Source organism: Pseudorca crassidens, chromosome 9 (assembly GCF_039906515.1).
Source record: "Pseudorca crassidens isolate mPseCra1 chromosome 9, mPseCra1.hap1, whole genome shotgun sequence".
Lineage (NCBI taxonomy): Eukaryota > Metazoa > Chordata > Mammalia > Artiodactyla > Delphinidae > Pseudorca > Pseudorca crassidens.
In genome coordinates, this window is record NC_090304.1 from 70,025,513 (window position 1) to 70,043,230 (window position 17,718).

Consider the following 17,718-nt stretch of genomic DNA (forward strand, 5'->3'; position numbering starts at 1 on the left):
TCTAATGAAGTAAACCCTGATAAGATTCATGGCAGGCCCACAGAGTTTCTAAAAATAATTATAATTACAGAAATAACACCAGCTTAGACTGAAGGAGATAGTACACAATGAAAACAGGCATTTGGAACTCCAAAATTTTACTGAGAAAACTACACAGCTCCAAAATAGGCTAACTTTCAAGGAATGAATCAGGAAAGTAGAAAATGTACCTGATGTACCAGGTGACCTTCAGAGGTTCTTGAAGCCAAGAACCATGAACAATCATTCCTGGTCAGGAGTAGGAATGAGTTTGAATCAAGAACTTCTAACATGTAGCTGAGTGGATTTCAGAATTGCTATGGAACAGTGACTGCTTTGGACATCTCATTTTTTCTCTTTTTGAACAAGAATGTCCAGAGTGGTTATCCTGTGCCTGTCCCGTATATATATAGGATGAGTTATCCCCTCATGTATGTATTTATGTATGTGTATATGGATGTATATATATATGGATAACTTGTCTCTTTAGTTCACAGGGCTTGAGATCTAAGGAACCATACTCAAGGAGTTTCACTTAAGGAATGACACCTGACAAGCCGAAGCCTCACCTGGATCTGATTAAGTTGACATGTTTCTGGACTTTAAACCGATGCAATAAATTGTTGAAACAGGTTGGTTGGGGGATGTTGGAAGGGGATGAGTATATTTTCTATGTGAGAATAATTTTAATCTGTGGCCAGAGGACAAGTTAAAGAGTTTTAAAATACATCCATAAATCATTCAACACACTTTCCTCCAAAAATGGAGCCTAATTCACTTTCCCTTGAGCTTAGACTGGATTTGTTGACTTGGTGCTGCTGAATAGAATATTATAGAAATGATAATGTGTGATCTCCAAGACTAGTTCATAAAAGGCATTGCAGCTTCATTCTTGCTGTCTTTTAGATCATTTTTCCTGAGAGAAGCCAGCTTCCATGTCATGAGGATGCTCAAGAAGCTCCATGGAAAGGTTCACACGGTCCATGTAGAGAGGGACTGAGGTCCTCTGCCAACAGACAGGAGTGGGCCATCTTGGAAGCAGATCCTTCAGTCCCAGTCAAGTCTTCAAAGCCTCCAGTCCTGTTCAACATCCTGACTGTAATCTCATGAGAGACTCTGAGCCAGAAGCACCCAGCTAAGCCAAAACCAAATTCATGACCCTTAAAGAAATAAGGTAATAGATATTTGTTGTTTTCAACTGATAATTTTGGGGGTAATTTGTTACACAGCAATACATAGCTAATACAGGTGTACACTATTCTGTTGCTCTCCCCCTTCCTTTTTTGCTATTATAAACAATGCTGCAACAAAACCTCTTTGTATGTATATCTTTATGTCCTCAAGAAATTATTTCTATAGGATAAATTCTTAAAATTGGAATTTTAGGCTTGCACATTTTAAATTTAGGTAGATATTGTTAAATTGCCTCCCCAGAATAATTGTAACAATTTATACTCTCCCAAACAGTAGATGAGAATGTCTCTCTCTCTTTGCCAATTTTAAATGTTATTAGTCTTTCTAATTTTTCTCAATCCTATTTGATATTTTTATTAATTTGTATTCTTTATTGGTGAGGATGAGCATTTTTTTGTATATTTATGATTTGAAAAAAGCACCTTGCTTATCATATGAATTTCTCTTTGCATGCTCCTACCCCTTGATCTTTCCTCTCCCACAATGCCTAGCATATAGTTCACATTACATAAATGTGCTGTTTTTGAATGCATGAATAATGGAATAGTAAATGAAATTTCGACACACAGAAAGTCTTTATTTAACCCCATGGGATTGACTTTTAATTGGGAAAAATACCTTAGCAACCAATTAATTTAATTACCTTTCCCTTTCCCTTTATCAATATTTAATTATCATTCAGGTGTTCTCTGAATAAGCTCTTTATTTTAACTTGTCCAGGCTAATTTGCTTCTAAAAGTTTTTCTCTCTGAATATATAAAACACAGCAGAATAGTTATATAACAAATAATAACACTACAATAGAAACAACCATGTAGTGATGCTAATTCCAACTATTCTTAGGTACCTCCTGAGTGACAAGCACAGCACATTAAATACATCATTGACCTAATTTAACATTTACTACAGCCCTGTAACTACTGTTATTTCCCACTATGGAACGAGGAAACTAATATTCAGTGAAATTAAATAAATTAGCCAGTCATATGGCTGTTAAATAACAGAGTTGGGATTCAAACTCTTATCTGTCTGAATTCAAAGCCCATCTTCTTTCTGTAATGCTCAGCTGAATTTCTCAGAAATAAATCACTTGTATAGTTGTATTTTAATATTGTATATTCAAAGGAAAAGAAGGGTTCAAGATAAGAATTCCACAATTTTAAATGATGAACATTGAAATTATATATTTTTTCCTGCTTGGAGGGCACTGTCTACTGCTATTGATTCTTTTTTCAGAAGAATGAATTTCCTTTCCTTCATTGTTAACAAACCTAATTCAGCCATCGACAGGTAAGTGATTTAGCCCCAGTTAAAGTGAGAAATGCAATTGAAACATTTAACAATGAAAAGAGAAAAAAAAAAAGAAAATGTGGTTTCTTCTCACAGTGATCATCAGTCTCTACCATCTAAGGATCTATGTCAAGCTGAGAAAATTCTCCCAGTCAGTTCAGATATAGGACTGCATAATGAATTTCAGCACAACCCCATGATAATGAGATTGATGCCTTCTTTACAAAGCAATTTACAAACTTTCAGAGATAATTTTGGTTTCTGGATGTTGAGGTTACCATAAACTGAAGGCAAGTATACTTTTCAGGTGACACTCCACAATGTTCCATCAGAATGATGTAAATTTATTTTTTAGAGATGATCAATCCCTAAATTGTCAAAAGTTGTTTTCTAACAAGTTTTCTGTAGAATCAAGCACTGTAGAATGCAAGCAGGTGGGGAGTAAGCGGCACTATATGTAAGGGCACTGGGAACTAGATTTTATGGTACATGTTTCTCTGCTTCCTTTTCTGAGACATAGCTAAGAGATTTCATCATTTTTGTCCAGGAAAAGGAAAAGAGAAAAATGTTCTGGTTTTCTTTTTTCCTATTGAATGTGGCAAACTCATGTTCCCTCAACACTGAACTCAGATGCCTCCTGGAATAACGTTTTATTATAGGCATAACAACTCATATTAGGTAGCAACAGGGACAGTGCTAACATGCTTTATACCAGGAACAAAAAGAGGCATAATGGTGGCAACATGATGAGTAGTCTTGCAACACAAACCTAAGAAACAAAGGTACTAGGAGTCACTTTCCTTCAACCTTCATGTTGTTTCATATGCTCATTGAAGGGTGACACTAAAATGGATAAAACACTGATATCTCTCTAAAACAGGAGCTGCAGTCTCTCGTGGTGATGATAGAATGTTTTTCCATTGGAATTTGTTTCTTCATGTATCTCTAATTCAGTTTTACTCAGCCACCTGCACATTAACCACTGTTTATAGGATAACTAGGAAACATGACACTCAGAGATACACAGAAAGTAATTCTCAATTCATAGAAGTCATTTCAATAAAATTAAATAACAATAAAATAATGATAGTTAGATTTCCTAATATAAAATCTGTGTTCTAAATATATTTTAAAGCCATATTCTCTTACTCTACACATTGCTATAGTCTGTTCTCTAATCTCTCACTAACAACACCATCTATAGCAGATGGGGGCTGATCTTGAAGCATTATTTATTTAACTCATTCATAATTTTTACTGTTGCTGTTTCTAAAAATAAAGAGCTGAGGAAACTTAAAGAACATTTATATATAATATGATACGAAAAAATTTTAAATAATGTAGAAAAGACTTCCATTTCTGGCAGCATGTTTGATTAGGTATACTGAACAACCCTCCTTATCAAAACAAATAAAATATAAAATATAAATATATTGCTGAGTTGGAAAGAAAGAACGGAACCGATAGATTTATAAACCCAAGTAAAAGCAAGACCTCTAACAAGGGAGTGAATGCTAACAGCAGCTTTGCCCTGAGTGTTTCTTCTTACACTGTGATGACTATGGGCAGAAGGGCAATGGATATAAAGCCCAGGACCAGCCCAGGTGAGGATTCCAATAGAAGACCCCTGCAAAAAACTGGGATCCCCGAAGTCTACTCTCACTATAAAAGTAAATGACAGACAAAGAGTAAACTTTAATGCATACAAATTTATAAAAAGTGATTTAGGGGGTTGAAGGATCCCAGGATGGAATGCAAAATGTGACATTCTAACTGTATTATAAATGTATGAAAGAGGTAAGGGGAAAAGGTACTGATCTAAGTAACTTTGGGTATGAATAGAATCTGTAAAAAAAAGGCAAAATTAACTATACATAAGTACTGTACTCTAATTGATAAAGTTGTTTTTCAGAGGATACAGGTTAACGCTTCCAATACTGCGATACCTGTATACTTATGCAGTTGAGTAATTAAGTAAATAGATGGTGGATGGTGGGAGCCAGTTTTTTCCTGTTGGAGTAGGAGTTTACACATAAGCAAGGAGAGGAGGTTAGAATGATCCACATAATAGGTTAGTTGGAGATTACAATGGGAACTCATGTTTAGCCTAATAAAGAAATAAATGGTTACATACAGAAGCATTCATAGATACTTGTAGATATAGACATTTATAGATATAGATGAGCCTGGAACATCTTATAATGCCAGAAATTCATGAAGTGCTTCAAAAAAACCCAAAACTAAACTAAACTAAAACCCACAATGATGAGAGTATGTCAAAGGGACATAGAAGTTAACTGAAAGAATTCCCAATGGCCAAAGCTGGAACAATTTGAGAAACAAACTAAATAAAAAGGCTTTGAATTATAATTCAAAGTATACAATAAATATCCATGAGTCCATACAGATATAAATAAATGATAGAGATGAGACAAAACTTCCATGCAGAGGAATTTCAAATAATTTATATAGAGACCCTACCCTTAAGGAGGTGATGGAGCAAAACTCCTTACTCCTTAAGTGTGGGCTCTACCTAATAACTTCCATCCAAAGAGCACAGAGTGGAAAGGGAGGGGAGAGTAACTTTACAGTGGGGAGACCTGACAAACACTATCTCAATCAGGTGACCAAGATCAACACCCACAGTCATAAACCATGTTGACAGTAGGTACCCTTGATACAACGTGATGAAAATGGCAGTTTACTTCTGTGATCTTCTTCCCCCAAACCCATAATCCCAGTCTAATCATGAGAAAAACACAAGACAAATTCCAATTGAAGGACATTCTACAAAAATACCTGACCAGCACTTCTCAAAACTGTCAAGATCATCAAAAACAAGGAAATTCTTAGAAGCTGTCACAGCCAAGAGATGCCTAAGCAGACATGATAACTAAAGGTAATGTGTTATCCTGGGTGGGATCTTGCAACAGAAAAAAGGATGTTAGGTAAAAACTAAGGAAATCTGAGTAAAGTACAAACTGTAGTTAATAATAATACATCAGCATTTGTTTATTAATTGTAACAAATGGACCATACTAATAAAAGATGTCAATAATAAGGGCTATTGGATGTGGGGTATATGGGAACTCTCTGTATTATCTTCATAACTTTTCTGTAAATCTAAAACTATTCTAAAATAAAAGACACTTATTTTTGGTCACAAAAATGGAACAGCAGAACACATACCTATCTTAACTTTGACCCTAAGTGAAGGAAAATTCTTTCTCTGGAAATTTATATCATAAGTTGTCCCTACACTTATTTTTCATTCATTCATATTACCTGTGTTGTCTTAAAAATCTCCTGTCAAGGGCTTCCCTGGTGGCGCAGTGGTTGAGAGTCCGCCTGCCGATGCAGGGGACACGGGTTCGTGCCCCGGTCCGGGAAGATCCCACATGCCGCGGAGCGGCTAGGCCTGTGAGCCATGGCCACTGAACCTGCGCATCCGGAGCCTGTGCTCCGCAATGGGAGAGGCCACAACAGTGAGAGACCCGTGTACCACAAAAAAAAAAAAAAAAAACTCCCGTCAAAAATTTAATATAAAATAATTTGGGGTTGGTTATGCTGTAAGGCAACTCTCAAAAGCAAATGCAAATCCTCTGGAAGAATTTAACCTCAATTCTAGCCTCAAAGATGTCCCAGAAATAAATCCCCCCCCAAATTATCTTATAGTCAAAACTCATAAAGCATACAAGAAAATAAGATAACATGATAAGAAATAGCAGTAATAGATCCCAACATTTCAGAGATTGGAATTATGAGACACAGAATAGAAAATGACTATGATTAATATGTTTAAAAATTAAAAGAGAAACCTGAATACTTTGACAAAGAAATGGAACTTATAAAAAGTGACAAAGATGATTTGTGAAATAACCAAATTTCAAATTCAACAAATACTTCTTGAGTACCCACTAAATGCAAGGGCATGTACTAGATACTTTCATATATAGTATCTATTTTTATTTTCATAACAACAAATAATTCTATTAATAAGTACTAAAGTTGTAAACCTTCATCTTAAAATATTTTCCAATATTTTGTCTTTTCCCTACAATCTGGAAAATTTCTTCTGATCTATTTTCCAGTTCACAAATTCTCTCTGTACCTGTATCAAATCTACTATTACACTCATCTGCTGTGTTCTTAATTTTTGTTATTAGTAATTTTTTTAGCTTTAGAATTTCTATTTGGTTCCTTTTCAAATACGCCAAGTTGCTTTTTATATTTAGCACTCCTTACAGATTTTTCAATCTTATTTTTATTTCTTTAATCATATTATCCATAATTTTATAATCTTTGTCTGATTCCAGTTATAAATCTTCTGTGGTTCTGTTTCTGTGGTCTGTACTTTCTACCAGTTTTCCCTGTTTCCTGATCCTAGATTATATTTGCATCTGTTCCGCTATTTGAGAAATTATTCTTAGGAAGAATTTGAGGCCTAGAATGATTTTAATCTTCACCAGAGAATATTTTTGCTAACTTTCTCCAGGTGTTTTAATCTACCAGTCCAACACTGCCTTATCCATGCTCAGAGACTGAGATTGTCCTGAATTACTTAGGTGATCCAAAGCTGGGCTGCATGTTAGTGAGAGGACTGATTTATTTCCACTTCCCATTTTCCTGAGGGCAAAGCTCTTTGGGATTCCAGCTTAAAGGCAGAGGGTATTTATTGACTCCTTATCTGGGGTGAGCCCAGGCTTTGTCTTTTGGCCGCTTTGCTTCCCAAGACTACCAGAACTGCTGCTCAGTTTTGTGGTTATTCCTTCCAGAACATCGAATGCCTTCCAGGCAAAAGCAGCATTGAGCTCTGGACTCACTTCTCTAGGTCCTTGCCTTTCTTCGATTTTGACCCAATAATTTCTCACTATCATATTAGTTCGAGACCTGAAAGGTTTTAACAGAGATGAGCTTTTGGAAAGAGTTGACCCCTGGCTCCAAATTTGTCTTCCCCGTTGGGAACCTTTCACTTCAGTATTAACCCTGCCATACCTGATTCCAGGAAATAAGCTATTCCACCCACGAAACTTTAGCTCAAGACTGTAAAAAATCTTTGCTTCCCTTTAATATCCAAGAGAGGGTTACATTTTCAAAACCACAAAGCAAAACACTAAGGACCTCTAAGAAGGAAAACTATAGGAAAAAATCATGGTAGCCATTTTCCAAAAAATTTAGTTTTGTTTTCTGAACCTAAAATGAGATCCGGTGTTCCTAATTCCCATCAGGAGGACGTGCTTCTGTGGCACCTGGGCCCCTGGCCAGCCCACACAAAGAGGCCCTCCCATCAAACCTGAATTGTCTGGATTCTCTTTGGAGAAGCAGCCCTGTTGAGGAGAATTGACAGGACTGTGAGTCATGATGCAGTGAAAGGCCTCACCCTGCTTTGCTCCAATCCCTCTCCCAATGCAGAGAAGGTTAATGAGGATTTTGAGGGAGGAGACTTTCATAGTCCCTCTCAAATCACACCCAAATTACTTAGAATCTCTCTCATTGTATGACCCTTCACACTTAACAAAGGGCTTTAGTACATTGACCAGGCACCCGTATTCCAGGGATATGCTGTCCAATGTGGTAGCCACCAGTCATGTGTGGCTATTGAGCACTTGAATATGGCTCTAGGAACTGATCGTGCTGGAAGTAAAAACTACACACCAGATTTTGAAGACTAAGTATAGAAAAAAAGAATGTAAAATATCTCAATTTTTTATACTGACTCTATGTTGAAAACATATTTTGGATATGTTGGGTTAAATAAATATGCTTTTCAAATTAACTTCACCTGTTTCTTTTTACTTTTTAAGTTTGACTACTAGAATATTTTAAATTACATGGGTGGATAGGTGGTATGCATTATATTTCTATGGGCCAGTGCTGTCTCTAGGGTGGCCTTGGTTCTAAAGACCGAATCTCCTTTTCCTGAATGGCTATTTTCTCAACTGGAATATGCATTGAAGCATCTCCAGAAAACTCCCTCAACCTGCTTCCACTTATAGAAGTGGCAAGATACCATAAGGAAAAAACCTGGACTCTAATCTCTATTTTTGTCATTAACTAGAAATAAAACTAGTCAAATCATTTTAATTCTTTGGGTCTGAGTTTCTTTATATAAAATGAAGGGTTGGACTAGGTGCCCTTAATGAATTCTTCCAATTCTATGGTTATTTCATAATTATTATTATTAAAATTTTTTTCTAAAATATTTTCCATGCATAAGGTAGTCATAACTTTTCATTGTAATATATATATATATAATTTTTTAGCCTTCTTTTGAAAATGATATAAAAATAAATATTCCCATGTTGATAAAAAGACAGACATAAAGATAATTTATATAACCTTCCATATATTAAAGTTGTATGTTTGTTTTCTGTACTACTATTATAAATTTTGGCATGAAAACTGTTTTGTTAATGAAGGTTTTTCAATGTTTAAGGTTCAGTCTATAATGATTATTATGTATTCTACATAATTCATCCCTTAGTTTTTCTTCCAAACACCATCCTCGATCCTCTCCTCATCCCTTTCCAAACAATTTCACCTGAAAAGATCTAATAATAGGTACATTTCTGGGTAAATTCAAGGCTTTGCAGTTCTTACTTGATGGCGGGGAGTCATGGAGCAGTGAGGAGGGGGGGAGGGTAGGTCTTTGCATTTTAAGTTTTAAGTCTCACCCTGAAATGAAACCTTTATTCCTATTAAATTGAATGGGGTATTTCTATTCTGTATTGAAATTTTCTTTAAATCTGTCATAGTATGTGAACTCTCACATACCTATGCTTTGCAAGCCCTGCTCACATTCATTCTTTCTTGTGAAAATATGGCTTTAAATACATCTACAGTTACCTGTGCAAGATTCTGACTGCTAAAGAAACCTGCTCAACCTTAATTTTAGGACAGAGTTTGAAGAGCACTGGATTTGAAGTAAGATGATCTTGGTTCATATCTTAGCTGCACTTGAACTAGATGAATCCTCTTGGACAAAATTTTTTTATTCTCCCTAAACCTTAGGTTCCTAACATGCTAAAAAGAGCTACAATAACACCTGTCACACTTGTGTTGCATGGTACATTTTGAGCATATAAGGAACTAATGAACATAAAAGTACTTACCAATGGTAAAGAGCTACACAGCAAGAGTGATGTTGGGCATCCTGAAACTTCATTAAATTTCATTCCTAGTTCCATTTTCCCTTCCTGGGGTCAGAATAAATACATTGATCCATTCAGTTTAGACAAGAATAGAGAATATGACTAAGGTTTACAGAATAATGGAAGGTCTCAAGTTAAGATAAAATGATCACTTTCTTCATTCAAACATAATGAGAACTATGAAACACTTATTAGCACTAATGACCTGAGTTACTTGACACAATTCATCTATGAAACTCAATTTGTCGAGAAACAGCAAATGTTATTTTGGAATTTGGATGGAGGAATTGAGGTCAGTATTAAATTGATAGCCATATTAAAGTAGCAAATTAATGTTAATATTATGAAAGTGGAGTGCAAATAAAAGATTTTAAGAATTAGGAATTAATCGACTGAATGTATTGCAAGGAATTCTGTCCCTAAAATAGATGCTAGAATATTTTCCAAACACAAAATCTAAGTGCTTAAAATATCACTCGTGGTATCAGTAGAAAAAAAATGGGTATATATATATATGTGTGTGTGTGTGTGTGTGTGTGTGTGTGTACGTACAAGTATTTATGCATATATTCTTTCCTATCATTTCTTTGAAATCAGAACCATGAAACAGAGCTTCTGTCATCAGTTATACTTGGAATTTGGTGAAAAAAAGAAAGAATTTGGAATCAATCACTCTGAGTTCCGTCCGTGTTCCCCCACTTAGGAGGTATTTCCTTCTCCCTAAAAGGGAAGCAACACTATCTGCTCCGTCTAACTCGCAGAGTTGCTCTAAGGACCCAATGCGCTGGATGGGAAAGACAGGTACAGTTGCTGCTGAAAGTAAAGCTCTTCCTAGCTGGGGCCACTTTGGTGACTCGAAAGGCAGCTCTCTTTGCCGTAAGTCTATTTCTTTTTCGTATCATTTCAAATGTGGGTAAGAGGAGGGGGAAGCCAGGGGGATTTAAGGAACCTGGATGCAGAACCCTCCCTCCCCCCAGCTGTTTACACTTTGTTCCCTCGTTATTTCGTTCATTCATTCGACAAATATTTCTCGGATCCCCGTCGAGTGCCGGACACTCTGCTAAGCGGTGGGAGCCACAAAGTGGACAGCACCCAGAATGTGGTCTCGGGGAGCCCTCCGTCTGCTGAGCAGACCCCACACGCAGAACTGCAGGGCGGCGAGGTCCCGGGTAGCCCGGCAAGGCGCGGCAGCCGCGGCCTCCCGCGGGTCAGCCCGCCGCGCCGCCGAGCCCATCCCCCGCCTCACCCCCCGCAGCAGCGAGTTCGGCCGCGTCCCCATGGCAGCCAGCGGCGGCTCTGTGGAGGCGGCGGGCCGGGAGCGAGAGGCCGTAACGGCCTCGGAGGCCGCGCGGCGGGCTGGCGGGCTCGGGCGGCGGGCGGCGGGGCCCCTCGGGGCGGGCCGGGCTGGCGGTGGCCCCGGCGTTCCTACTCTCGGGGCTTCAGATCTCTCGGGAGAGCGCGGCGCGGCGCAGGTAACCCTCCTCGGACCCTCGACCTTTAGCCCAGCTTGCCCAAGAGGGGCGGGGGACCCCCAACAGACAGGCTGTTCCGCGGAGGCTGGCCTTGAACCCTCCCGGGGGGCGCGGGCTGTGGGACGGGTGGAGAGAGGCTCGGACTGACCCTGTAGAATTCAGAACAGAGATTCTCCCTAAACTGGAAGGTCTGTGTTCTAGTTGTGTGGCTTTGGGCAAGTCACTTGGCTCGTCTGTGCCTCAGTTTCCCTGATGTTAAAGTGAGGGATTTGAGAACCTACAAAATGAAATTATTCATCTGAACGTACTGGTCAAGTTTTCATTGCCCATTCCTGCTCCTCGCCCTTCTGCTCCACTCGCAATTCCAGGGTCTCTCTTTAATCCCTTTGATTTGAGAGGGACTTGAGCCCGCCTGTCTTCCTCCTCTTTCTACCATCTTGAATGCTGTTTAACTTTTATTCAGAGGAGTCAAAGTCCTTTTCAATATTTGTCCATTTATCCTCATAGATTTTTTTCTTTTTAATTAAAACTACGTTGCTGGGAAAACCTTTTTTTTTTTTACTTTAGGAAGTACTAACATCCCTATATTGTCAAAAGGGTGAGCAGGTGCCCACAGAGCTACTGAGGAATTGTTAAGATTTCTATTTTTCTATTTTTATTTTCTTTTTCTATTTTTATTTTCTATTTCTATTTTTCTATTTTTAGGCAATTTTACGTTTTTTGTCCTAAATCTCGTGGTATATTCATTCTAACTAAATCCAGACAGGACCAAAGAAAGAATCTACTCAAATAAAGGTAGACCTTTAGGGGAACCACCAGGAAGGAAAGTTTGAGTCCCTTCAGCTGGGACCCATCTGGAGTAGGAATTCTGTTTTACTCATCTCATGTGTTGGCACTTTGCAAAGTACCTGGCACCAAGCTGTTGTTCATTAGATAGTGAATGAATGTTCACTTCAGTCAGTAGCATCTATTTCAACTCATCACTAAGCCAGTAAATGCATGGGGCACACACACACATGCAAGTTTCTACGTTTTGTGGAACCAAGAGTACTACACTCAGAAAAACTCATATAACAGCATGGTTTGCCAGTAGCAAAATTTTCTTGTTTTATAGGTTAATAAATGTAAGCATTTTAGGAATCTAGATCATTTTTTTCCTCCTCACAGATTAAAAATCAAGAAATACAAACCAGATGCAGCAGTTTCTTGACATGGAGAACCAAGCCCATAATACAGTGGAGTAAGTGCTGAGACATTGCTTTTTAATGACGTTGGTACTTAATTATGCCAAAATCTCCCTGATGATATGTGAATTTTGAAATTTAGTATTAATAGAGGATGTACCAATTATTTTTGGTGAAGAGGTTGGGAGAAACTCAAGTGACTTTAATTAAGAATCTATAGTTTGAGTCTTTCCAGTTTTGACTATGAATCTGTAGTCAAAAATCACCATTTTCCAACTTTTAGTGAAATTTTCCAGTTTTCTAGGGTGATGGATGCCCACATAGGCCTCATGTGCTCTTGGGTTTCCACAGTGCAGCAGCTCCTGGCCAGCTTGCTCCTTTCCTGCTGCATTGAGTGTCCAAGCATCCCTCCAGGCTTACCCTTAAGGCTGAACTCAAAACGTAAACATAGCCTCAAAACAGACTTAGCTCCTCAAAACTGCAGCAAGAACTGGATGTTTTACCAAACATTTCAGGAAGAGATAAGGAATAGAGTTTGTATGGCATTTGCCATTGTAAAAAATTAAATTCTTTTTGACAAATGTCTGTCCTGCCCTGCCACCAGCACCATAAAGGTTTCTCTTCCTACTGTTTCATTAGCCAACTGGCCACTGGCTGACCCTAGAACTTAGGGAGTTGAGAGGGAGTGGAGAAAAGTGGGAGAGGGATTGGGGATAGGAGTGATACTATAGTGCCTGATCTTGACTGTGACTCACTTTGGCACTAGTCAAACACTCCAGATATCTTACTTTCAGTTATTCTGCTCAGACTGTGACTTTGACAGCAGGCTAAAAGCTGCACAATTCTTAAACTTCTACTGCATACTCCTCCTTAGAACAGCCCTGCTAGGTATCATTCTCATTTTACAACTAACAAAATGGAGCATATTAGTTAGAGTATAGTCTAAGCTCTTGTGACAAAGAGACCCCCAAATACAGAGGTTTAAAAAAGATTGAAGTGTATTTCTGTTTCGTCCACAAGACCAGAGATGAGCAGACCAGGGCTGGTAGGGCAGCTCCGCCATTCTCACTACATGATTTCCAGCTCTGGGCCTGAAGTGATTACTTTAGCTCCCACCGTCATGACTGTGCTCCTGCCAGAGGGAAGGGGGAAGGGCAAGAGGAGAGAGTAAGACCGGTTCCTCTTAGGAGTATGACCTGGAAGTGACAAGCCTTGCTTCTGTTCACTCCGCATTGGCCCGAACTTAGCCCCAGGGCAAGAGCTAGCTGCAAGGAAGGCTGAGAAATGCAGTCTCTAACTGGGCAGCCATATGGCCAGTTAAAGCTTAAAGGTACTATAATAAAAGGAAAAAGAATGGATATTGGTGAACAACTAGCAGCCTCTGTCACACTGAGTTCAGAAAGGTAGAAAGAAAGAGAAATAAAGCAGGAACTTGGCCCAGAATACACAGCTGGTTTCTGGAGAAGGTAGGCTTTGAATTCAGCAGATATGTCTGGCTCCAATCCCAGCATTTTGCTACATTAGAAATGGATGGCAAAAAGATGTGGGGAGCATCCTGCCTGGAACCCATAGCAGAGCCAGGATAGGGTTCTGAATTGAGCAGGTGGTAAGTCCCTGGTGTGAAGATGGCACTAAGGGCTATGATGCAGATTGAAGGTCTTGAAGCTAAGGTTGGGTACCAGATATCACTTCACTCCTGCAAATCTGAGGCATGGAGACTGCTGTTTCTCTTCATTCTTTTGGAAAAAAGTATGGAGGACTGACTGTATGCCAGGCACAACACTAAGCTCTCTGACTCATACAAAGACCGTTAAGGAACAAACCTTAAAGAACTTAGTATTTAGTAGGGAGCCATAGAGCTCATTTGGGTACAATGTAATTACAAACCAGAAGTGAATGAGAATTACTGGAGGTTTCCATGAGAAAGCCACCACTTACAACAGCAGACATGGGACCAGACCTTGTCGACCTTGGTCTCCAAAGAATGGAGAGCCGGGTTGGCTTTGCCTCTGTCCCATGCATTATTGAGAAATACGTAAAAATTTAGATCATGAAGATGATAAAACCTCACTCATCACGGATTTGTTATATGCTTATCAAACTATGTCACCTATATACACAGTAATGATTTGTGGAGCAACCTTCATTTGACGAAGATTTCATTTATCTAAAGTCTACAATGAGCCATTCATTGGTCTAAGCGCCAGGAAGACAGCAGTGAACACACCAGGAAGACAGCAGTGAACACACTAGAGCCCGCTCCTCCAAGGGATTTTTACATTAGTGGGAGAGACAGTGGGAGATATCAACATGTTTCATATGTGATATGAAGAAGAATAAAGCAGGCTGAGGATGAAAATGGGGTGGTCAAGCAAAGATTCCTGGTAAGGCAGCATTTGAGCAGAGCTTATGTCTGGGAGAAGACGGTTCCAGACACGAAGAACAGAAAACACAAAGGCCTGAGGTGGGACCTTTTACACAGAACATTTATGATGTGGGTGAGTCATGATTCTCTGACATCTAGGTTATAACAGGGTTTGATTTTTATTTATCCAAGATTTCTCCCAATTATAGGTGTTTGTGCCATGATTATCAACCTAAACTTCTAAATGAAACATTTATTTATTTATTTTTGTCATGGGGTTTTTTGTTGTTGTTTTTTATACATCTTTATTGGAGTATAACTGCTTCACAATGCTGTGCTAGTTTCTGTTGTACAACAAAGTGAATCAGACAAGTTTGTCCTTTTTCTTTTCAGAGTGTATGCCCAGAACATAAATAACTATAGAATGAATAAATAATCTACTTTTATTGGACTTGTTAAGAGAACCACGTCTACATTTTACTTTGTTTTTGTTTTATTCATGAATTACTGCTCTTTGTCCTTTTATGTTTTATTTTACTTATCCTGTTCTGATTTTTGAGTTGAAAAATATGATTCAGTTATTTTCGTGATTTCTGGATTTCATGATTTCTTTAAATAATACAAGCATTTAAAGCTAAAGTTCCTCTTGGGCTCAACTTTGCTGCAGGCCATAGAATTAGTGTTCCCACTCTCATTTTCTAAATTGTCTATTATTTCAGCTTTGATTTCCTCTTTGACTCAAGAGATATTTGGGAGATGTAACTTCTGGGGGCGGGGTTTAATTATCTTTTTATTATTACTTTCTAATCCACCTACATCCATGGTCATAGAATATGACCTATATGATAGTTCAGTTTCATTAAGATTATTCTTATGCTTTGTTACATGATCAACTTTTATTAATGTCCTTTAGGCATTGAAAACAAATGTATATTCTCTTTTGCTTAAGAAAAAAGGTTAAAAAGTTATACATATATAGCCAAACTGTTTAATTGTTATTATTATTATGTTTAAATTATGCTTTTCAAATCCATTATTACCTTTTTGTCTATTTGATCTGTCACATTTTAAGACAGATCTTTACTATAATTGTAATTTTTATCCAATTCTTCTTTTATTTCAGGCAGTTTTAATTTTCTATGTCCAGTGTTCTGTTGCTCAATATATTGAGGTTCATGGATGTTATAGCTTCATGGTATATTATATGGTTTAGCTTCATAGAATGTCTCACAAGTATAAGTGAGTGATTTTTATTTGAATTCTACTTTGCCTGATATTGATATTGCCATCTCTGCTTTCTTCTTAATTTGCATTAGTCTGTAATAGCCTTCTTCATCCCTTTTATAAAGGAAAAAATTCAGTCTTCTCATTCCTTTGTAGGGAAAAACCCATTTCTTCCCTACTGTGTCTTTCTTCCCTGTGTGTCTCCTTTACCTTCACAGAGAACACTTCACTTCTGGTCACCAAATGTGTGGAGGTTTTTTCCCCCACCAAGCAATTCTCTGGGACACCAGCTGGGTGTCCTGCAATTCAACTCAGTTCTGACACTGTGTACCTAGAGACAGCACCAGATCCCACAGGTTGAGGACTTAGTCCCACAAGACTGCTCACCACCCTCTTCAGCTCCAGTTGCAAGCCCAGGTTGTCACCCGTGCTTCTGACCAACCAGTTACAGATCAGAGGTTCCAATAACCCCTCCTTGGATTTGATTAATTTGCTAGAGTAGCTCACAGACTAGGGAAAACACTTACCTTTAAACTCTTACTTTCATCCAGCTTGTTAAAGGATACAGGTGAGCGTCCAGATGGAAAGGATGCATAGTGCAAGGTATATGGGAAGCGGCATGCCACTCTCCCAGCACCTCCACCTGGTCACCAGCCCAGAAGCTCTCCAAACCCCATACTTTGGGGATTTTTATGGAGGCTTCATCACGTAGACATGATTGATCACTAACTCCATTTTCAGACCATCTCCCTACACAAGGGAATGGAGGGGGGAGAGGCGGGGCTGAAAATTCCAAGTTTCTAATCATGACTTGGTCTTTCTGGTGACCAGCCCTCATCCAGGAGTCATCTAGGAACCTGCCCAAAGTTGCCTCATTAGAACAAAAGACACTCCTATCGCCCAGGAAATTACTAAGGTTTCAGGAACCAAGGTCTAAGACCAATATTAGAGCAAGAGATGCCCCTAGAGTTCTTATCACTTAGGAAATTACAAGGTTTTAGGAACTTTGTGCCAAGAACGGGGGGCAGAGACCAATACATATTTTCTATTCTCTCATACCCTTGTTTGCAATATTTTTTTAGTATCATATTGTGTCTCTTATAAGTAGCATATGGTTAGATTAATGTATATATATACCTCAATTGGAATGTCTTTGCCACTAAAAAGAGGATTTTATGATCATTAATATATTAACATTTGACCCTTTTTGCTTTGCCAGCATTTGCTAGTCTTATCTAGTTTTCTTTTTTTCTTAGAAGTTCTACATCCTATTTTATAAGTTTTTAATTTACATTTTTTACAAATTTTTTTTTTTTTTTGCGGTACGCGGGCCTCTCACTGTTGTGGCCTCACCCACTGCGGAGCACAGGCTCCGGATGCGCAGGCCCAGCGGCCATGGCTCACAGGACCAGCCGCTCCACGGCATGTGGGATCTTCCCGGACCAGGGCACGAACCCGCGTCCCCTGCATCGGCAGGCGGACCCTCAACCACTGCGCCACCAGGGAAGCCCAACAAATATTTAAAATTTGGATTTCTAGTCTGGCTTCCCGAATTTTTAGTGTAACTTTGACCTCCCTCAATCCTATGTAAGACTTCACCTTTAGTACTGTTTTTGCTTCCGCATTCCCTTACTTCACCTCCAAGAAATAATCTGGATTTCTAGTCCTGATTTCTATTAATTTATATATAAATGATTATATATAGGATAATGTTATCTATTTTATTCCTCTTTTAAGAATCCTCTTTAACAGCTGTAAATTTTATTGCATCGCTTATTACTATTATATAAAATTTTCCCTGTTCTTAATTTAATTTATTT

At 38.5% G+C, this 17,718-nt stretch overlaps 1 protein-coding gene across 12 annotated transcripts in view; it reads left to right on the forward strand.

Annotated features, from left to right (window-relative positions):
• The first annotated feature begins 1,059 nt into the window (after positions 1–1,059).
• Positions 1,060–17,718, forward strand: part of DEUP1 (deuterosome assembly protein 1) — a 113,551-nt gene continuing 96,892 nt past the window's right edge. For 6 of the 12 annotated variants that reach the window (XM_067750686.1, XM_067750690.1, XM_067750687.1 and 3 more), the window contains exons 1-2: positions 2,251–10,529; positions 12,293–12,365. In XM_067750686.1, coding sequence (XP_067606787.1) covers positions 12,319–12,365 — 47 coding nt within the window. In that variant the 5' untranslated portion in view covers positions 2,251–10,529; positions 12,293–12,318. Of the gene's footprint in view, positions 1,193–2,250; positions 10,530–11,052; positions 12,366–17,718 lie in introns of those variants that run through there. The other 6 variants (XM_067750680.1, XM_067750681.1, XM_067750682.1 and 3 more) reach the window with 6 other exon arrangements.